Below are 22,074 nucleotides of genomic sequence, written 5' to 3' on the forward strand. Positions count from 1 at the left end.
TGTGGCACCAGGTTGACCAACACTGTTCTCGAAAACAACTGAACATTTCACTTCAAATGAGTCAAAGTTGATATTTATTCTGACTGACTCCCGTTCTCTCCTCTGTGTGTCTAGCGATTAACACCAGTCGCTATGCGGAGAGCTACCGTATCCAGACGTATGCAGAGTACGTCCAGGGCAGACGGCAGGTCAGGGAGAGCCAGGGCCACTCTACCCAGTCCTGGGATGAGGACGGCTGGGTTAAACCCCACTACACCTCCCCCTCTACCGTTGGTGCTGGTCCTACTGGCTACAGCTACGGTCACAACAGGTACACGCCTCTTTTACACACACACACACACACACACACACCACTTCATTTGATGGACTTTTTAATGGAAGAGTGTCTTGAAAGGCTTCAGTCAAAGAAAATGTCCATGTTTGTTATTAAAAGAAGCTCAGGATGTCCTCCAGCTTTCTACACGTTCTCCGTGGAATCTCTAAGGCAGGTTGATGTTTAAATGTGAAGGCCGGTCCGTGTGTTGTACCTTGTCCTCCAGCGTTCTCCGTGGAATCTCTAAGGCAGGTTGATGTTTAAATGTGAAGTGTGTTGTACCTTGTTGTACGTGTCAGGCCGTCATTGGGGAAGCGCTGCGTCAGTCCTATCCAGGAGGAGCAGCCTACAGACGGAGAGGCTCAGAGACACGCTGACGGATGGAGTGGCTACACACACTCTCACACACACTCTGACACGGGCAGCAAGAAGATCAGGACCGACGGTAAGGACACACACACACACACTGTCACACACACTCCGACACGGGCAGCAAGAAGATCAGGACCGACGGTAAGGACACACACACACAGAGACAGACACACTCCCCTGCTAGAAGACGGACAGTAACTAAGTGTATATATCCACCAGAGTACAAATCATGACAAAATGTTTTAAAGGAAAACAAGAATCAAGAAACACCTGTTCTGATGTGGTCTGTTGTCTCCAGGGGGGTGGATCTGATGTGGTCAGTGTTGTCTCCATGGGTGTGTGGATCTGATGTGGTCTGTTGTCTCCAGGGGGGTGGATCTGATGTGGTCAGTGTTGTCTTCAAGGGGGTGTGGATCTGATGTGGTCAGTGTTGTCTCCAGGGGGGTGTGGATCTGATGTGGTCAGTGTTGTCTCCAGGGGGGTGTGGATCTGATGTGGTCAGTGTTGTCTCCAGGGGTGTGTGGATCTGATGTGGTCAGTGTTGTCTCCAGGGGTGTGTGGATCTGATGTGGTCTGTTGTCTTCAGGGGTGTGTGGATCTGATGTGGTCTGTGTTGTCTCCAGGGGTGTGTGGATCTGATGTGGTCTGTGTTGTCTCCAGGGGTGTGTGGATCTGATGTGGTCTGTGTTGTTGTCTCCAGGGGTGTGTGGATCTGATGTGGTCTGTGTTGTCTCCAGGGATGTGTGGATCTGATGTGGTCTGTGTTGTTGTCTACAGGGGTGTGTGGATCTGATGTGGTCTGTGTTGTTGTCTACAGGGGTGTGTGGATCTAATGTGGTCTGTGTTGTCTCCAGGTGTGTGTGGATCTAATGTGGTCTGTGTTGTCTCCAGGGGGGTGTGGATCTGATGTGGTCTGTGATGTCTCCAGGGGGGTGTGGATCTGATGTGGTCTGTGTTGTCTCCAGGGGTGTGTGGATCTGATGTGGTCTGTGATGTCTCCACGGGGGGGTGTGGATCTGATGTGGTCTGTGTTGTTGTCTCCAGGGGGGTGTGGATCTGATGTGGTCTGTGTTGTCTCCAGGGGTGTGTGGATCTGATGTGGTCTGTGTTGTCTCCAGGGGGGTGTGGATCTGATGTGGTCTGTGTTGTCTCCAGGGGTGTGTGGATCTGTTGTGGTCTGTGTTGTCTCCAGGGGTGTGGATCTGATGTGGTCTGTTGTCTCCAGGTGTGTGTGGATCTAATGTGGTCTGTGTTGTCTCCATGTGTGTGGATCTGATGTGGTCTGTGTTGTCTCCAGGGGTGTGTGGATCTGATGTGGTCTGTGTTGTCTCCAGGGGTGTGGATCTGATGTGGTCTGTTGTCTCCAGGGGTGTGTGGATCTGATGTGGTCTGTGTTGTCTCCAGGTGTGTGTGGATCTGATGTGGTCTGTTGTCTCCAGGGGTGTGTGGATCTGATGTGGTCTGTTGTCTCCAGGGGTGTGTGGATCTGTTGTGGTCTGTTGTCTCCAGGTGTGTGTGGATCTGATGTGGTCTGTTGTCTCCAGGGGTGTGTGGATCTGATGTGGTCTGTGTTGTCTCTAAGGGTGTGTGGATCTGATGTGGTCTGTTGTCTTCAGGGGTGTGTGGATCTGATGTGGTCTGTGTTGTCTCCAGGGGTGTGTGGATCTGATGTGGTCTGTGTTGTCTCCAGGGGGGTGTGGATCTGATGTGGTCTGTGTTGTCTCCAGGGGTGTGTGGATCTGATGTGGTCTGTGTTGTCTCCAGGGGTGTGTGGATCTGATGTGGTCTGTGTTGTCTCCAGGGGTGTGTGGATCTGATGTGGTCTGTGTTGTCTCCAGGGGTGTGTGGATCTGATGTGGTCTGTGTTGTCTCCAGGGGTGTGTGGATCTGATGTGGTCTGTGTTGTCTCCAGGGGTGTGTGGATCTGATGTGGTCTGTGTTGTCTCCAGGGGTGTGTGGATCTGATGTGGTCTGTGTTGTCTCCAGGGGTGTGTGGATCTGATGTGGTCTTTGTTGTCTCCAGGGGTGTGTGGATCTGATGTGGTCTTTGTTGTCTCCAGGGGTGTGTGGATCTGATGTGGTCTGTTGTCTCCAGGGGTGTGTGGATCTGATGTGGTCTGTGATGTCTCCAGGGGTGTGGATCTGATGTGGTCTGTGATGTCTCCAGGGGTGTGTGGATCTGATGTGGTCTGTGATGTCTCCAGGGGTGTGGATCTGATGTGGTCTGTGATGTCTCCAGGGGTGTGGATCTGATGTGGTCTGTGTTGTCTTCAGGGGTGTGGATCTGATGTGGTCTGTGTTGATGTCTCCAGGGGTGGGGATCTGATGTGGTCTGTGTTGATGTCTCCAGGGGTGTGTGGATCTGATGTGGTCTGTGTTGATGTCTCCAGGGGTGTGTGGATCTAATGTGGTCAGTGTTGTCTCCAGGGGTGTGTGGATCTGATGTGGTCTGTTGTCTCCAGGGGTGTGTGGATCTGATGTGGTCTGTGTTGTCTCCAGGGGTGTGTGGATCTGATGTGGTCTGTGTTGTCTCCAGGGGTGTGTGGATCTGATGTGGTCTGTGTTGTCTCCAGGGGTGTGTGGATCTGATGTGGTCTGTGTTGTCTCCAGGAGTGTGTGGATCTGATGTGGTCTGTGTTGTCTCCAGGGGTGTGTGGATCTGATGTGGTCTGTGATGTCTCCAGGGGTGTGTGGATCTGATGTGGTCTGTGTTGTCTCCAGGGGTGTGTGGATCTGATGTGGTCTGTGATGTCTCCAGGGGTGTGTGGATCTGATGTGGTCTGTTGTCTCCAGGGGTGTGTGGATCTGATGTGGTCTGTTGTCTCCAGGGGTGTGTGGATCTGATGTGGTCTGTGATGTCTCCAGGGGTGTGTGGATCTGATGTGGTCTGTTGTCTTCAGGGATGTGTGGATCTGATGTGGTCTGTGTTGTCTCCAGGGGTGTGTGGATCTGATGTGGTCTGTGTTGTCTCCAGGGGTGTGTGGATCTGATGTGGTCTGTGTTGTCTCCAGGGGTGTGTGGATCTGATGTGGTCTGTTGTCTCCAGGGGTGTGTGGATCTGATGTGGTCTGTTGTCTTCAGGGGTGTGTGGATCTGATGTGGTCAGTGTTGTCTCCAGGGGTGTGTGGATCTGATGTGGTCTGTTGTCTCCAGGGGTGTGTGGATCTGATGTGGTCTGTGTTGTCTCCAGGGGTGTTTGGATCTGATGTGGTCTGTGTTGTCTCCAGGAGTGTGTGGATCTGATGTGGTCTGTGTTGTCTCCAGGGGTGTGTGGATCTGATGTGGTCTGTGATGTCTCCAGGGGTGTGTGGATCTGATGTGGTCTGTGTTGTCTCCAGGGGTGTGTGGATCTGATGTGGTCTGTTGTCTCCAGGGGTGTGTGGATCTGATGTGGTCTGTGTTGTCTCCAGGAGTGTGTGGATCTGTTGTGGTCTGTGTTGTCTCCAGGGGTGTGTGGATCTGTTGTGGTCTGTGTTGTCTCCAGGGGTGTGTGGATCTGTTGTGGTCTGTGTTGTCTCCAGGGGTGTGTGGATCTGTTGTGGTCTGTGTTGTCTCCAGGGGTGTGTGGATCTGATGTGGTCTGTGTTGTCTCCAGGGGTGTGTGGATCTGATGTGGTCTGTTGTCTCCAGGGGTGTGTGGATCTGATGTGGTCTGTTGTCTTCAGGGGTGTGTGGTTCTGATGTGGTCTGTTGTCTTCAGGGGTGTGTGGATCTGATGTGGTCTGTGTGGATCTGATGTGGTCTGTGTTGTCTCCAGGGGTGTGTGGATCTGATGTGGTCTGTGTTGTCTTCAGGGGTGTGTGGATCTGATGTGGTCTGTGTTGTCTCCAGGGGTGTGTGGATCTGATGTGGTCTGTTGTCTTCAGGGGTGTGTGGATCTGATGTGGTCTGTGTTGTCTCCAGGGGTGTGTGGATCTGATGTGGTCTGTGATGTCTCCAGGGGTGTGTGGATCTGATGTGGTCTGTGTTGTCTCCAGGGGTGTGTGGATCTGATGTGGTCTGTGTTGTCTCCAGGGGTGTGTGGATCTGATGTGGTCTGTGTTGTCTCCAGGGGTGTGTGGATCTGATGTGGTCTGTGTTGTCTCCAGGGGTGTGTGGATCTGATGTGGTCTGTGATGTCTCCAGGGGTGTGTGGATCTGATGTGGTCTGTGTTGTCTCCAGGGGTGTGTGGATCTGATGTGGTCTGTGTTGTCTCCAGGGGTGTGTGGATCTGACGTGGTCTGTTGTCTCCAGGGGTGTGTGGATCTGACGTGGTCTGTGTTGTCTCCAGGGGTGTGTGGATCTGACGTGGTCTGTGTTGTCTCCAGGGGTGTGTGGATCTGACGTGGTCTGTGTTGTCTCCAGGGGTGTGTGGATCTGATGTGGTCTGTGATGTCTCCAGGGGTGTGTGGATCTGATGTGGTCTGTGTTGTCTCCAGGGGTGTGTGGATCTGATGTGGTCTGTGTTGTCTCCAGGGGTGTGTGGATCTGATGTAGTCTGTGTTGTCTCCAGGGGTGTGTGGATCTGATGTGGTCTGTGATGTCTCCAGGGGTGTGTGGATCTGATGTGGTCTGTGTTGTCTCCAGGGGTGTGTGGATCTGATGTGGTCTGTGTTGTCTCCAGGGGTGTGTGGATCTGATGTGGTCTGTGTTGTCTCCAGGGGTGTGTGGATCTGATGTGGTCTGTGTTGTCTCCAGGGGTGTGTGGATCTGATGTGGTCTGTGTTGTCTCCAGGGGTGTGTGGATCTGATGTGGTCTGTGTTGTCTCCAGGGGTGTGTGGATCTGTTGTGGTCTGTGTTGTCTCCAGGGGTGTGTGGATCTGATGTGGTCTGTGTTGTCTCCAGGGGTGTGTGGATCTGATGTGGTCTGTTGTCTCCAGGGGTGTGTGGATCTGATGTGGTCTGTGTTGTCTTCAGGGGTGTGTGGATCTGATGTGGTCTGTGTTGTCTCCAGGGGTGTGTGGATCTGATGTGGTCTGTTGTCTTCAGGGGTGTGTGGTTCTGATGTGGTCTGTTGTCTTCAGGGGTGTGTGGATCTGATGTGGTCTGTGTGGATCTGATGTGGTCTGTGTTGTCTCCAGGGGTGTGTGGATCTGATGTGGTCTGTGTTGTCTCCAGGGGTGTGTGGATCTGTTGTGGTCTGTGTTGTCTCCAGGGGTGTGTGGATCTGTTGTGGTCTGTGTTGTCTCCAGGGGTGTGTGGATCTGTTGTGGTCTGTGTTGTCTCCAGGGGTGTGTGGATCTGATGTGGTCTGTTGTCTCCAGGGGTGTGTGGATCTGATGTGGTCTGTGATGTCTCCAGGGGTGTGTGGATCTGATGTGGTCTGTGTTGTCTCCAGGGGTGTGTGGATCTGATGTGGTCTGTGTTGTCTCCAGGGGTGTGTGGATCTGATGTGGTCTGTGTTGTCTCCAGGGGTGTGTGGATCTGATGTGGTCTGTGTTGTCTCCAGGGGTGTGTGGATCTGATGTGGTCTGTGATGTCTCCAGGGGTGTGTGGATCTGATGTGGTCTGTGTTGTCTCCAGGGGTGTGTGGATCTGATGTGGTCTGTGTTGTCTCCAGGGGTGTGTGGATCTGACGTGGTCTGTGTTGTCTCCAGGGGTGTGTGGATCTGACGTGGTCTGTGTTGTCTCCAGGGGTGTGTGGATCTGACGTGGTCTGTGTTGTCTCCAGGGGTGTGTGGATCTGACGTGGTCTGTGTTGTCTCCAGGGGTGTGTGGATCTGACGTGGTCTGTTGTCTCCAGGGGTGTGTGGATCTGATGTGGTCTGTGATGTCTCCAGGGGTGTGTGGATCTGATGTGGTCTGTGTTGTCTCCAGGGGTGTGTGGATCTGATGTAGTCTGTGTTGTCTCCAGGGGTGTGTGGATCTGATGTGGTCTGTGATGTCTCCAGGGGTGTGTGGATCTGATGTGGTCTGTGTTGTCTCCAGGGGTGTGTGGATCTGATGTGGTCTGTGTTGTCTCCAGGGGTGTGTGGATCTGATGTGGTCTGTGTTGTCTCCAGGGGTGTGTGGATCTGATGTGGTCTGTGTTGTCTCCAGGGGTGTGTGGATCTGATGTGGTCTGTGTTGTCTCCAGGGGTGTGTGGATCTGATGTGGTCTGTGTTGTCTCCAGGGGTGTGTGGATCTGATGTGGTCTGTGTTGTCTCCAGGGGTGTGTGGATCTGATGTGGTCTGTGTTGTCTCCAGGGGTGTGTGGTCTGTGTTGTCTCCAGGGGTGTGTGGATCTGATGTGGTCTGTTGTCTCCAGGGGTGTGTGGATCTGATGTGGTCTGTGTTGTCTCCAGGGGTGTGTGGATCTGATGTGGTCTGTGTTGTCTCCAGGGGTGTGTGGATCTGATGTGGTCTGTGTTGATGTCTCCAGGGGTGTGTGGATCTGTTGTGGTCTGTGTTGTCTCCAGGGGTGTGTGGATCTGATGTGGTCTCCAGGGGTGTGTGGATCTGATGTGGTCTGTTGTCTCCAGGGGTGTGTGGATCTGATGTGGTCTGTTGTCTCCAGGGGTGTGTGGATCTGATGTGGTCTGTTGTCTCCAGGGGTGTGTGGATCTGATGTGGTCTGTGATGTCTCCAGGAGTATGGATCTGATGTGGTCTGTGTTGTCTCCAGGGGTGTGTGGATCTGATGTGGTCTGTGTTGTCTCCAGGGGTGTGTGGATCTGATGTGGTCTGTGTTGTCTCCAGGAGTGTGTGGATCTGTTGTGGTCTGTTGTCTCCAGGGGTGTGTGGATCTGTTGTGGTCTGTGTTGTCTCCAGGGGTGTGTGGATCTGTTGTGGTCTGTGTTGTCTCCAGGGGTGTGTGGATCTGATGTGGTCTGTGTTGTCTCCAGGGGTGTGTGGATCTGATGTGGTCTGTGTTGTCTCCAGGGGTGTGTGGATCTGATGTGGTCTGTGTTGTCTCCAGGGGTGTGTGGATCTGATGTGGTCTGTTGTCTTCAGGGGTGTGTGGATCTGATGTGGTCTGTGTTGTCTCCAGGGGTGTGTGGATCTGATGTGGTCTGTGATGTCTCCAGGGGTGTGTGGATCTGATGTGGTCTGTGTTGTCTCCAGGGGTGTGTGGATCTGATGTGGTCTGTGTTGTCTCCAGGGGTGTGTGGATCTGATGTGGTCTGTGATGTCTCCAGGGGTGTGTGGATCTGATGTGGTCTGTGTTGTCTCCAGGGGTGTGTGGATCTGATGTGGTCTGTGTTGTCTCCAGGGGTGTGTGGATCTGATGTGGTCTGTGTTGTCTCCAGGGGTGTGTGGATCTGATGTGGTCTGTGTTGTCTCCAGGGGTGTGTGGATCTGATGTGGTCTGTGTTGTCTCCAGGTCTGTGTTGTCTCCAGGGGTGTGTGGATCTGATGTGGTCTGTGTTGTCTCCAGGGGTGTGTGGATCTGACGTGGTCTGTTGTCTCCAGGGGTGTGTGGATCTGATGTGGTCTGTTGTCTCCAGGGGTGTGTGGATCTGATGTGGTCTGTGATGTCTCCAGGAGTATGGATCTGATGTGGTCTGTGTTGTCTCCAGGGGTGTGTGGATCTGATGTGGTCTGTTGTCTCCAGGGGTGTGTGGATCTGATGTGGTCTGTGTTGTCTCCAGGGGTGTGTGGATCTGATGTGGTCTGTGTTGTCTCCAGGGGTGTGTGGATCTGATGTGGTCTGTGTTGTCTCCAGGGGTGTGTGGATCTGATGTGGTCTGTGTTGTCTCCAGGGGTGTGTGGATCTGATGTGGTCTGTGTTGTCTCCAGGGGTGTGTGGTCTGTGTTGTCTCCAGGGGTGTGTGGATCTGATGTGGTCTGTTGTCTCCAGGGGTGTGTGGATCTGATGTGGTCTGTGTTGTCTCCAGGGGTGTGTGGATCTGATGTGGTCTGTGTTGTCTCCAGGGGTGTGTGGATCTGATGTGGTCTGTGTTGATGTCTCCAGGGGTGTGTGGATCTGTTGTGGTCTGTGTTGTCTCCAGGGGTGTGTGGATCTGATGTGGTCTCCAGGGGTGTGTGGATCTGATGTGGTCTGTTGTCTCCAGGGGTGTGTGGATCTGATGTGGTCTGTTGTCTCCAGGGGTGTGTGGATCTGATGTGGTCTGTTGTCTCCAGGGGTGTGTGGATCTGATGTGGTCTGTGATGTCTCCAGGAGTATGGATCTGATGTGGTCTGTGTTGTCTCCAGGGGTGTGTGGATCTGATGTGGTCTGTTGTCTCCAGGGGTGTGTGGATCTGATGTGGTCTGTGTTGTCTCCAGGAGTGTGTGGATCTGTTGTGGTCTGTTGTCTCCAGGGGTGTGTGGATCTGTTGTGGTCTGTGTTGTCTCCAGGGGTGTGTGGATCTGTTGTGGTCTGTGTTGTCTCCAGGGGTGTGTGGATCTGATGTGGTCTGTGTTGTCTCCAGGGGTGTGTGGATCTGATGTGGTCTGTGTTGTCTCCAGGGGTGTGTGGATCTGATGTGGTCTGTTGTCTTCAGGGGTGTGTGGATCTGATGTGGTCTGTGTTGTCTCCAGGGGTGTGTGGATCTGATGTGGTCTGTGATGTCTCCAGGGGTGTGTGGATCTGATGTGGTCTGTGTTGTCTCCAGGGGTGTGTGGATCTGATGTGGTCTGTGTTGTCTCCAGGGGTGTGTGGATCTGATGTGGTCTGTGATGTCTCCAGGGGTGTGTGGATCTGATGTGGTCTGTGTTGTCTCCAGGGGTGTGTGGATCTGATGTGGTCTGTGTTGTCTCCAGGGGTGTGTGGATCTGATGTGGTCTGTGTTGTCTCCAGGGGTGTGTGGATCTGATGTGGTCTGTGTTGTCTCCAGGTCTGTGTTGTCTCCAGGGGTGTGTGGATCTGATCTGTGTTGTCTCCAGGGGTGTGTGGATCTGACGTGGTCTGTTGTCTCCAGGGGTGTGTGGATCTGATGTGGTCTGTTGTCTCCAGGGGTGTGTGGATCTGATGTGGTCTGTTGTCTCCAGGGGTGTGTGGATCTGACGTGGTCTGTTGTCTCCAGGGGTGTGTGGATCTGATGTGGTCTGTGTTGATGTCTCCAGGGGTGTGTGGATCTGATGTGGTCTGTTGTCTCCAGGGGTGTGTGGATCTGATGTGGTCTGTTGTCTCCAGGAGTGTGTGGATTTGATGTGGTCTGTTGTCTCCAGGGGTGTGTGGATCTGATGTGGTCTGTGTTGATGTCTCCAGGGGTGTGTGTACGGACGTATGCAGGAGTAGTGGACAGTAGGACGTCAGAAGGCTGGCTGAAAACTCAGTAAGTAAAGATGTGTACAGTTGAACATGTAACTCCAGTACTGATAGTGGGGCCTTCAACTTGGAAAAACTACTTGGGTGTTCATTGAAGGCAGCTAAGCCTGTGATTGGTTGCTGTTCCCTGTAGGTCTGGGTCTGATTCGTCGAGCATGAGCCCGATCCAGGAAGAGGTGGGGTCGGAGGCGGTAGACGACGCTAGTGATCCGGCGGCGGGCGAATGGCAACAGCAGCCTTCTACCAATCAGAGCAAGAAGAGCCGCAAGAACAACAAGAAGAGGAAGACCGACGGTGAGACGAGTGAGAGAACCGTGTGTTCCTGGAAAGGCTTGTTTTAAAGTCTGTATTGATCCATCAAATCAAGCTTTATTTCTAACAGCACATTTCAGACATGACCGTCCACAAACCTTAAAAACACTGAAGATAGAAACTGAAATATTTACTACACAACAAACACAAGTGGATAAACAAACACAACAACAACTGAACGACTAAAAAACACCTGAAGGAAAATGCAGAGCTACAAATGTCCACAGTTTGGTCCCCCTCAGGTTCTCTAAAGGCTGGGGGCAGAGTAACTAAAGGTCCCCCTCAGGTTCTCTGGCAGAGTAACTAAAGGTCCCCCTCAGGTTCTCTGGCAGAGTAACTAAAGGTCCCCCTCAGGTTCTCTGGCAGAGTAACTAAAAGTCCCCCTCAGGTTCTCTGGCAGGGTGACTAGAGGCTGGGGGCAGGGTGACTAGAGGCTGCCTCTCCATGCCTCTTGGTCCCCCCTCAGGTTCTCTGGCAGGTTATTCCAGAGGCTGGGGGCAGAGTAACTACAGGCTGCCTCTCCATGCCTCTTGGTCCCCCCTCAGGTTCTCTGGCAGGTTATTCGAGGCTGGGGGCAGAGTAACTACAGGCTGCCTCTCCATGCCTCTTGGTCCCCCCTCAGGTTCTCTGGCAGGTTATTCCAGAGGCTGGGGGCAGAGTAACTACAGGCTGGGGGCAGAGTAACTACAGGCTGGGGGCAGAGTAACTACAGGCTGGGGGCAGAGTAACTACAGGCTGGGGGCAGAGTAACTACAGGCTGGGGGCAGAGTAACTACAGGCTGGGGGCAGAGTAACTACAGGCTGGGGGCAGAGTAACTACAGGCTGGGGGCAGAGTAACTACAGGCTGGGGGCAGAGTAACTAGAGGCTGGGGGCAGAGTAACTAGAGGCTGGGGGCAGAGTAACTAGAGGCTGGGGGCAGAGTAACTAGAGGCTGCCTCTCCATGCCTCTTGGTCCCCCCTCAGGTTCTCTGGCAGGTTATTCCAGAGGCTGGGGGCAGAGTAACTAAAGGCTGGGGGCAGAGTAACTAAAGGCTGCCTCTCCATGTCTCTTGGTCCCCCTCAGGTTCTCTGGCAGAGTAACTAGAGGCTGGGGGCAGAGTAACTAGAGGCTGGGGGCAGAGTAACTACAGGCTGCCTCTCCATGCCTCTTGGTCCCCCCTCAGGTTCTCTGGCAGGTTATTCCAGAGGCTGGGGGCAGAGTAACTAGAGGCTGGGGGCAGAGTAACTAGAGGCTGGGGGCAGAGTAACTACAGGCTGTCTCTCCATGCATCTTGGTCCCCTCAGGTTCTCTGGCAGGCTATTCCAGAGGCTGGGGGCAGAGTAACTAGAGGCTGCCTCTCCATTTCTCTTGGTCCTTGGCTTTGGGAGAGTTAAAAGGCCAGAGGACCTGAGAGACTTACTGGGTACATCACTTAAAGACATGTCTGACATGTATTGAGTTGCACAATCATGGATTGATTTAAAAACCAATAGAAGAATCTTAACATGAATTGTAAAACTCTCAGCCAGTCCAGAGACGTTAAAACCGGTGTGATGTCCGTCTGGTCTTGGTCAGTACCCATGCTGCAGCATTCTGTATGTTTTACAGTTGACCAATGGCTTTCTTGGGTAGTAGACCAGACAGGAGAGCATTACAGTAGTCAAGCCTGCTGGTAATAAAAGGATGAGTCTCTCTGTATCAATGTTCCTTTAAAATGTGTGGCCAGATTCTCTCTGTTTCGGCTCCAGTCATAAGAACCTCGGTCTTGATTCAGCTGCAGGAAGTTGAAGTATCCAAGTATGTAAATCACTAATAGTGTATCTGTGGCGCTAACAGCCTCTGGTGCCAGACCCTGATAGTTGGAGCCTAAGAGCTTAAACTTGGCTGTGCGTTTGCTCTCTGCTGCTCTGTATTGGAACAGTTGCCCGTAGCACCGTCACCAGTACAACAAAACACCAGTGGTGTACCTCAGGTTGACTGTCTCTCTGTATTGGAACAGTTGTCCCCAGCAACGTCACCAGTACAACACAACACCAGTGGTGTACCTCAGGTTGACTGACTGGGACTGTCTCTCTGTATTGGAACAGTTGCCCGCAGCACCGTCACCAGTACAACAAAACACCAGTGGTGTACCTCAGGTTGACTGACTGGGACTGTCTCCCTGTATTGGAACAGTTGCTCGTAGCAACGTCACCAGTACAACAAAACACCAGTGGTGTACCTCAGGTTGACTGACTGGGACTGTCTCTCTGTATTGGAACAGTTGCTCGTAGCAACGTCACCAGTACAACAAAACACCAGTGGTGTACCTCAGGTTGACTGACTGGGACTGTCTCTCTGTATCTCTCATCTTTCCCTCTAGGTGCAGAGACGACTTCTTCTCTGTTCGACGTTCCTGAGGTCTGGTAGCGATGGAACCGAGCCCCTGGCTCCTTACCACCTTGGTTCCTGCTCCCTACCCCTGGCCACTTGACTCCTACCCCCTAGGACCGGGTTTGGAACTAGGCCTGAAGTTTCAACCAGCTGCACTAATCTGACTGGCTGAGAGAAACGTCTTAAAGCCATAATTCATGACAGGAGTCCTCAGCATGTGGCATAGCAGGATATTCCTTTAGGAAAGAAAAAACAGTCCTAAATGGCTCCCTATTCTCTATATAGTGCACTACTTTTAACCACGGTCAATAGCGCTCTGGTTTAAAGTAGTGCACTATGGATTGAATTAGGGTGCCATTTGGGACATAATCAATATTTTTTTCCCCACTTGTCTTTTTATTTTGCTCGCACTGTTTTTCAATTCTGATGTATTGATTGATAAATCCCCTGTATCGTGATGGATTAGGTAGTTACCACTCTGCATGTTGTGGTGCTACGGACACCTGTTCAATACAGAGAGAGAACTCACACCCAGGCGTAGTTCTAATCACCCAACACATCAGGGTCTGAAATGGCAGCCTGATCTCTGGTCCACTACTCTTAACCAGGGTCTATAGCGCTCTGGTCAAAACTAGTGCTCTATATAGGGGATGGGGGGCCATTTGGTACACCGCCAGGGTCTGTGTTCCATGAGGATCGACGTTACAGAATATTCATCTAGAAATAGACTATCTAGATTTGATGCGCTTCTTTGTTCTATAGAAGAGGGAATCGCGTCGTTCATCTGGTGTGTATTTTCTACGTTGTATCGTCCTGAACACCAGGCCAGGCTAGTTGTTCCACGACCACCTAGTTACTGTCACCGAGTCTGAAATCTTTCCCCCTCACTGTGTCTGTTACCGGTGCCAAACCGGTTTATTTTTAACTGTAAAAATGTTGCCTCCGTGTCCCGTTCATAGTGATCCATTAAGTGTCTCTTAAACCCCGCCCCCCCAAATGCCACGTGACTGATTCTAGTGTAATACTGTCCCGGTGCTGTAATAATATTTTAAATGGAGTTTAAATTAACTTCCTTTTTTTTTTTTATATGTATAAAGTTAAAGCCCCTCCCCTCTAATTTTATAGATCCTGCTAGAACCTTCTCCAAGGGTGTGTATCCTAAATGGTTCCCTGTATAGTGCAGTGTACTAGAAAGGGAATAGGGAGCCATTTTGTGAATACAACAAGAGACGTGGTTGGTCTTTTCCCTACAACAGTCTTGTGGCATTATTACTTTTGTATGGAAGACATTTTTGTGGCCGTTTTAAATGTCTATTTTTTGCTGTCTTTACTTTCCCCTCGTTGTAACTCCTCCCCCCTTGCAACTGTGTCAAATATTGTATCAATGCAATGTGTCGACGTTACGAATACGTATGTGCTGTTTTTGTATGAAAAATGTTAAAACCAATATTTCCTTATGAACAGGAACAATTAAAGAACGTTTCTTAGTAATCCACTGTGTCCTTTTTCATCTGTTCAGTACTGTTCTGTATCCACGGCAACGTTACATCTCAGCCGTCGGTGTGGGATCTATTTAGTACTGTTCTATATCCACGGCAACGTTACATCTCAGCCGTCGGTGTGGGATCTATTTAGTACTGTTCTGTATCCACGGCAACGTTACACCTCAGCCGTCGGTGTGGGATCTATTTAGTACTGTTCTATATCCACGGCAACGTTACATCTCAGCCGTCGGTGTGGGATCTGTTTAGTACTGTTCTGTATCCACGGCAACGTTACAACTCAGCCGTCGGTGTAGGATCTATTTAGTATTCTGTATCCACGGCAACGTTACATCTCAGCCGTCGGTGTGGGATCTATTTAGTATTCTGTATCCACGGCAACGTTACATCTCAGCCGTCGGTGTGGGATCTATTTAGTACTGTTCTGTATCCACAGCAACGTTACACCTCAGCCGTCGGTGTGGGATCTATTTAGTACTGTTCTGTATCCACAGCAACGTTACAACTCAGCCGTCGGTGTGGGATCTATTTAGTACTGTTCTATATCCACGGCAACGTTACATCTCAGCCGTCGGTGTGGGATCTATTTAGTACTGTTCTATATCCACGGCAACGTTACATCTCAGCCGTCGGTGTGGGATCTATTTAGTACTGTTCTGTATCCACAGCAACGTTACACCTCAGCCGTCGGTGTGGGATCTATTTAGTACTGTTCTGTATCCACGGCAACGTTACATCTCAGCCGTCGGTGTGGGATCTATTTAGTACTGTTCTATATCCACGGCAACGTTACATCTCAGCCGTCGGTGTGGGATCTATTTAGTACTGTTCTGTATCCACAGCAACGTTACATCTCAGCCGTCGGTGTGGGATCTATTTAGTACTGTTCTATATCCACAGCAACGTTACATCTCAGCCGTCGGTGTGGGATCTATTTAGTACTGTTCTGTATCCACGGCAACGTTACATCTCAGCCGTTGGTGTGGGATCTATTTAGTACTGTTCTATATCCACGGCAACGTTACACCTCAGCCGTTGGTGTGGGATCTATTTAGTACTGTTCTGTATCCATGGCGACGTTACATCTCAGCCGCCGGTGTGGGATCTATTTAGTACTGTTCTGTATCCACGGCAACGTTACATCTCAGCCGTTGGTGTGGGATCTATTTAGTACTGTTCTGTATCCACGGCAACGTTACATCTCAGCCGTCGGTGTGGGATCTATTTAGTACTGTTCTATATCCACGGCAACGTTACACCTCAGCCGTCGGTGTGGGATCTATTTAGTACTGTTCTGTATCCACGGCAACGTTACATCTCAGCCGTCGGTGTGGGATCTATTTAGTACTGTTCTGTATCCACGGCAACGTTACATCTCAGCCGTCGGTGTGGGATCTATTTAGTACTGTTCTGTATCCATGGCAACGTTACATCTCAGCCGTCGGTGTAGGATCTATTTAGTACTGTTCTGTATCCATGGCAACGTTACATCTCAGCCGTCGGTGTGGGTGTTTTCTTATAGTTCAGTATTGTTTCAACACTAACCTGTATAGACGTAGATCCACATCACCTGCGTCTTGACAAATATAATCAAACCTTAAGGTGCCATGTGTTTTTATTAGAAATGAGCTCCAATCAGTTTATCCTTCAATTTCTACAAGTGGAAGAAGTTTTTTCTAAATGTTTGCCTGTGAAGTGCCAACCCTGGTCGTGGATATGATGGCGCAGACCACATCACAATTTAAATGTTTCTTACGTCCCTGCCAACGAAGGCACCCAACTGCCCGGCAGTAAAGGCTAGAAAACCAATAGTAATGCTATCTGGACAGTGTTACTCAGAATGACATGTAATTATCTAACTTCACCTCCAATTAATTACACTTCATGTCCATATTGATCATCTCTGGCTCTGCTGTAAAACTCTCCACTGACCAGTCAAATAACCTTCATGTCCATATTGATAATCTCTGCTGTAAAACTCTCCACTGACCAGACAGTCAAATAACTGAAGACTAGAACATCAGAACTCAGTTCAAACACGTTTACTGTCACGGTTTCCATGGTGTTTTTACATAGACTCAAACATCCTTTGAAACACACAACATTCTTCAATATCATCTGCCAAAGTATATACTCAGGCCTAGATTCAATGAGATCATTAACCGGCATAGCGGATGTTCTGGCGGCGTCTGAGGGGGAACTGTTGGAACTGTCGACTATACATGGCAAGAATACACTCAAGATTTAAAAATCATTCAACTGGCTGTAGATTACATCACACAGTGTTCCAACTTCTAAACAAGGCAGCATGGGAGTTCTGTGACTGTGCAATACCGATCGCAATGTCCGCTTTAGGTATAATGCCAGGAGCCGCTTGTGGATTTGACGGCTCTAACGCAGTTCCACCTCCGACACCACTAAAGTGGATCTGATCGAATAGAGCCATTAAAAATGTAAAACAAATGACTTGCTGTACACAACTGTGAAACACGTCAATATACTCTAAGTTCATTGAGTCTCTTAGGTATGTGGGTGTGGTGGAGGGGGGCGCTTGTTTCTAATTGTCTTGTTTCCTGGTAACTAAAGAGTTGTGGAAATGTTATCTTGAAGGACAAAGAACAGTCAATGAATGAATCCATTTTTAAATCCAATGGTTGTTAGGACAAAGAACAGTCAATTAATTAATCCATTTTAAATCCAATGGTTGTTAGGACAAAGAACAGTCAATGAATGAATCCATTTTAAATCCAATGGTTGTTAGGACAAAGAACAGTCAATGAATGAATCCATTTTAAATCCAATGGTTGTTAGGACAAAGAACAGTCAATGAATGAATCCATTTTAAATCCAATGGTTGTTAGGACAAAGAACAGTCAATGAATGAATCCATTTTAAATCCAATGGTTGTTAGGACAAAGAACAGTCAATGAATGAATCCATTTTAAATCCAATGGTTGTTAGGACAAAGAACAGTCAATGAATGAATCCATTTTAAATCCAATGGTTGTTAGGACAAAGAACAGTCAATGAATGAATCCATTTTAAATCCAATGGTTGTTAGCTGTGTAAAATGCTATGGGCAGTTTTCTGTTGCCATGTCTGCCTATGAATTTGAGGTTGTTTTCCCCCATTCCCGTCCCTTAGCTTGTTTATACCGAAGATGGAATGTTGATCTGGTCGTCTTGGTGTTTCCAGACCAGTTGATCTTCTCATGTTCTTGGTGTTTCCAGACCAGATGATCTTCTCATGTTCTTGGTGTTTCCAGACTCCAGACCAGATGATCTTCTCATGTTCTTGGTGTTTCCAGACTCCAGACCAGATGATCTCATTGTTCTTGGTGTTTCCAGACTCCAGACCAGATGATCTTCTCATTGCTCTTGGTGTTTCCAGACTCCCGACCAGATCTTCTCATTGTTCTTGGTGTTTCCAGACTCCCGACCAGATGATCTCATTGTTCTTGGTGTTTCCAGACTCCCGACCAGATGATCTCATTGGTCTTGGTGTTTCCAGACTCCCGACCAGATGATCTCATTGGTCTTGGTGTTTCCAGACTCCCGACCAGATGATCTCATGTTCTTGGTGTTTCCAGACTCCCGACCAGATGATCTCATTGTTCTTGGTGTTTCCAGACTCCCGACCAGATGATCTCATGTTCTTGGTGTTTCCAGACTCCCGACCAGATGATCTCATGTTCTTGGTGTTTCCAGACTCCCGACCAGATGATCTCATTGTTCTTGGTGTTTCCAGACTCCAGACCAGATGATGATCTCATTGCTCTTGGTGTTTCCAGACTCCCGAACAGATGATCTCATGTTCTTGGTGTTTCCAGACTCCAGACCAGATGATCTCATGTTCTTGGGTGTTTCCAGACTCCCGACCAGATGATCTTCTCATTGCTCTTGGTGTTTCCAGACTCCAGACCAGATGATCTCATGTTCTTGGTGTTTCCAGACTCCCGACCAGATGATCTTCTCATTGCTCTTGGTGCAATTACTCTTCTTAAATGATAGATATTATGTTATATAATTGGGCAAAATCTCAAGTCTCAATACAACATGCAACGAAACAAAATGTCTCCTAATTAAACAGAATTGGCATACTGAAGGTTGACATAGTGTGAAGAAGGGGAAAAAGCCTGGAGAACTGCTGGCCAAAACAACACAATCATATCTGCCCTGTTTAAATGAGGTCCTGGTCTCATCTGACTGGGGGGGTCAATACTGAGGTCCTGCCTGAGTCTTTATAAAGAGGTCTTGGTCTGTCCTGTCTTGGTCTGAGTCTTTATAAAGAGGTCCAGGCTTGGTCTGAGTCTTTATAAAGAGGTCCTGTCTTGGTCTGAGTCTTTATAAAGAGGTCCTGTCTTGGTCTGAGTCTTTATAAAGAGGTCCTGTCTTGGTCTGAGTCTTTATAAAGAGGTCCTGTCTTGGTCTGAGTCTTTATAAAGAGGTCTGAGTCTTGGTTTGAGTCTTAGTCTGTCCTGTCTTTGAGTCTTGGTCTGAGTCTTTATAAAGAGGTCCAGTCTTGGTCTTGGTCAGAGTCTGAGTCAGTATTAGAGTGTTGCGGATCTTGACTCCATCGCTGCAGTATACCGGACCAATAGGGGGCGGTGTCTCTCCGGTGTGTCTTCTGGTGTTTCGTAAGAGCTCTTTTCTCGGAGAAACACTTGCCACAGTCAGGGCATTGGTACGGCTTTGCTCGAGGGCTCTGGTCTTGACTCAATCTCTGTTTTTTACCAGGCAAAGAGAAAGCAGAGTTGTGTGCCCCTGACCCGTGTGTGTCGCGTTGGTGTTTCTTCATTGCTTTCTTTTCAGTGAAACGCTTCCCACAGTCGGGGCATGGGTACGGTTTCTCTCCGGTGTGCGTTAGTATGTGTGTTTTCAGAGTATTTGACTGAGAGAAACTCTTGTCGCAGTAAGTGCAGTGGTACGGTTTCTCACCTGAGTGTATTAGGCGGTGCCGTATTAAAGATGCACCATGCGAGAACTTCATATCGCAGACGGAGCATTGGAAAGGTTTATCTCCCGTGTGCACAGTCTGGTGACGTTTCATGTAAGACTTCTCAGTGAAGCGTTTGTCGCAATGGGAGCATTGGTAAGGCTTCTCGCCTGTGTGCTTTCGCTCGTGGATTACCAATCGATGCTTTGAATTGAACTCCTGGCCGCAAGTAAGGCACAGGAACGGATTCTTCTCTCTTACTTGCTCGTTCGTTTTTTGATGCTTGGTTCTCTGATGATTTGACAAGGCCTGAAGCACCCTGAAGGTCTTCCCGCAGTCAGGGCAGAGGTGCTGTTTCTCCTCGTGGGTCACCACATGTTTCTTCAGCGCTCCAGATTCCATGAAACCTTTCCCACAGACAGAACAGACGTGCGGCTTCGCTAATTGCTCTCCGTGCTGCGTTTTCTGATGTCTTCTCAAAGCTGAGTGGAAGCCGAAGCTCTTGCCGCAGTCGGCGCAGAGGTGAGGTTTCTCTCCAGTGTGTGTCCGCAGGTGAGTCTCTAACCCTGCCTTAGAAGCTAGCCTCTTCCCACAGTGAGGGCATGGCTCAGAGACCTGTGTCTTTCCTACCTTCTCTCCTTTATGTCTTCTAACATGTGTTCTAAGATTCGAAGAGTCGTTAAATTGCTTCCCGCAAAGGGGGCAAATGAAGGGTTTCTCCCCAGTGTGCATACGAAGGTGCCTTTGATAACTACTTGAGTGAGAGAAGCGTTTGTGGCATTGGGAGCAGCGAAATGGTTTCTCTCCGGTATGCGTTCTCTGGTGGCTTGTCAGCCTTTCCTTTGTTGGGAAATGGCGCTTGCATTCAGGGCATTGGAATTGGTCTCTGTTTAAACGATGCAATTTGGAATGATTTGTTAAGGTAAATAAGGATGCAAAAGTCTTTCCACAATCAGAGCAGAGGTGAGGTTTCTCTTCCGAATGGATGGCTTGATGTTTTTTTAAGTATCCAGAATCTCTAAAGCCTTTCCCACAGACAGAGCACATGTGGGGCTTCGCACTACCTGCTGCGTGAAGTGCCTGATGTCTTTTCAGAGACGACTGAAAAGAGAAACTCTTCCCACAGTCAGCACAGAGGTGAGGTTTCTCTCCAGTGTGGGTTCTTTGATGGGACCTCAAGGCTCCTGGCTGATTAAAGACTTTCCCACACACTGAACATTCATGCCTTTTCACTCCTCCGTGCTCTGAATGACTAAGTTTCTGATGTTTAGTCAAGGAGGGACGGAAAGCAAAGCTCTTCCCACAGTCGGGGCAGACGTGAGATTTCTCTACAGTGTGGGTCTTCAGGTGAATCTTTAGTCTTGTCTTGGTTGACAACTTCTTCACACAGTGAGAACATGGATGAAGGACTGGCTTCTTTACTGTCTCCTCCTGTTCTGAAGAACCAACATTGTTCTCAGAAGGTTTCTCTTTGGAATGTTCTCCGGAGTGAGTTCTTTTTATGTGTTTCTTCAAGTTTCCTGGATCATTAAAAGGCTTGCCACAACGAGGGCAAATGTATGGTTTCTCCCCAGTATGAGTTCTCAGATGCCTCTTAAGACTAGACAATTCATTGAATCCCCTCCCGCAGTCAGAGCACTGGTGAGGTTTCTCTCCTGTGTGGGTTACCAGGTGCTCCTCCAAAGCCTTCTTTGTGGGAAACTTCTCCCCACAGTGAGGACACGGTTCACGGTAGAGCCTCTCCACACCCAACTTCTCTCCTGGGTGAGCTCTCCTGATGTGTTTCTTCAAGTTTCCTGGATCATTGAAACCTTTCTTACAACGAGGGCAAACATACGGTTTCTCTCCAGTGTGAGTTAGCAGATGTCTCCTAAGACTGGAATGTGTACTGAATGTCTTTCCGCATTCAGAGCATGTGGTTTCAGAAACATGACATTTCTCTCCAGTATGAGTTTTCAGATGCCTGGAAAGGCTGGAAAATGTACTGAATACTCCCCCACATTCAGCACATATATTTTTCTGTTTCTCTCCAGTGTGAGTTAGCAGATGTCGCTCCAGAATGTCTTTTGTGGCAAAACTCTTCCCACACTGAGCACAGGAGTGGGTTTTCTTGCAGGTTTTCTGCCCCAGTGTTTTCTTGCAGTCCATCAGCTGCACAGACACCCTCTTCAGACCCAAAATGAAGGCGCTACCGGGAGAGGCACGACACAGGGTCTTCGGTGGGCGACACTTGTCCTAGAAATCACAAAAAAAGAGACTTAATTAATCAGGATGGGAAACCCTCTCCTACCTGTCAATGAACTTTGAAGTCTTTCAATTCCTCGTCCTCGATTCCTCAACCTCATCCTCCTCCTCCTCAACCTCATCCTCCTCCTCAACCTCATCCTCAACCTCCTCCTCCTCAACCTCCTCCTCGATTCCTCAACCTCCTCATCCTCCTCAACTTCATCCTCCTCAACCTCCTCAATAAAGGAGAAAGTCTAAGAGGAAGAACATCCGATATTCTCCCAAAGCCTTTTGCAGAAGTTGTTGAGGAATCAATGAAAGTATTGAGAAAATAAATACTCACTTTTTGACTGGGAAAATGAATACTAAATATTCACTTTCTGGCTGGGAAAATAAATACTCACTTTTTGACTGGGAAAATAAATACTTTTTGATAGGGAAAATAAATATTCACTTTCTGGCTGGGAAAATAAATATTCACTTTCTGACAGGGAAAATTAATACTCACTTTCTGACTAGGAAAATTAATACTCACTTTCTGACTGGGAAAATGAATACTCACTTTCTGACTGGGAAAAATAAATACTCACTTTCTGAATGGGAAAATAAATATTCACCTTCTGCTCTGGTGTGTGCTTCTCTGGAGATAACTCCACCTCCAGCCCATCGCAAACCATCCAATCCCTGACCTCCCTGTCCAATTCTTCATCGCAGTCTGCAGCATCACAATCATCGGACTGGCTGGGACTCATGGACTCCGCCTCCAGCCCATTGCTAGGCAACCAATCCGTGTCCCCTGCGTCACAGTCTGCAGCATCATCATCATCAGATTGGCTGAGACTCATGGGCTCCACCTCCAACCTGTTGCTAGGTAACCCAGCCCCT

At 49.3% G+C, this 22,074-nt stretch overlaps 2 protein-coding genes across 3 annotated transcripts in view; one reads left to right on the forward strand and one right to left on the reverse strand.

Annotated features, from left to right (window-relative positions):
- LOC120039547 (poly(A)-specific ribonuclease PARN-like) overlaps window positions 1–14,013 on the forward strand; it is a 39,975-nt gene extending 25,962 nt beyond the window's left edge. Inside the window, exons 22-26 of one of the 2 annotated variants that reach the window (XM_038984958.1) lie at window positions 115–310; window positions 613–758; window positions 9,800–9,866; window positions 9,993–10,153; window positions 12,516–14,013. In XM_038984958.1, the coding sequence (XP_038840886.1) occupies window positions 115–310; window positions 613–758; window positions 9,800–9,866; window positions 9,993–10,153; window positions 12,516–12,562 (617 nt within the window). In that variant the 3' untranslated portion in view covers window positions 12,563–14,013. Of the gene's footprint in view, window positions 1–114; window positions 311–612; window positions 827–9,799; window positions 9,867–9,992; window positions 10,154–12,515 lie in introns of those variants that run through there. The other variant, XM_038984959.1, reaches the window with a different exon arrangement.
- Window positions 14,014–16,054: 2,041 nt separating this feature from the next.
- LOC120039558 (zinc finger protein 585A-like) lies at window positions 16,055–21,923 on the reverse strand. The gene is made up of 2 exons (XM_038984971.1): window positions 21,807–21,923; window positions 16,055–21,198 (listed from the first exon to the last, which is right to left on the reverse strand). Exons 1-2 carry the CDS (start codon window positions 21,864–21,866, stop codon window positions 18,532–18,534), a joined length of 2,727 nt encoding a protein of 908 aa, XP_038840899.1. The 5' UTR covers window positions 21,867–21,923; the 3' UTR covers window positions 16,055–18,531.
- Between the last annotated feature and the right edge of the window lie 151 nt (window positions 21,924–22,074).

The sequence above is a fragment of the Salvelinus namaycush genome, unplaced genomic scaffold, assembly GCF_016432855.1.
Source record: "Salvelinus namaycush isolate Seneca unplaced genomic scaffold, SaNama_1.0 Scaffold28, whole genome shotgun sequence".
Classification (NCBI taxonomy): Eukaryota; Metazoa; Chordata; class Actinopteri; order Salmoniformes; family Salmonidae; genus Salvelinus; species Salvelinus namaycush.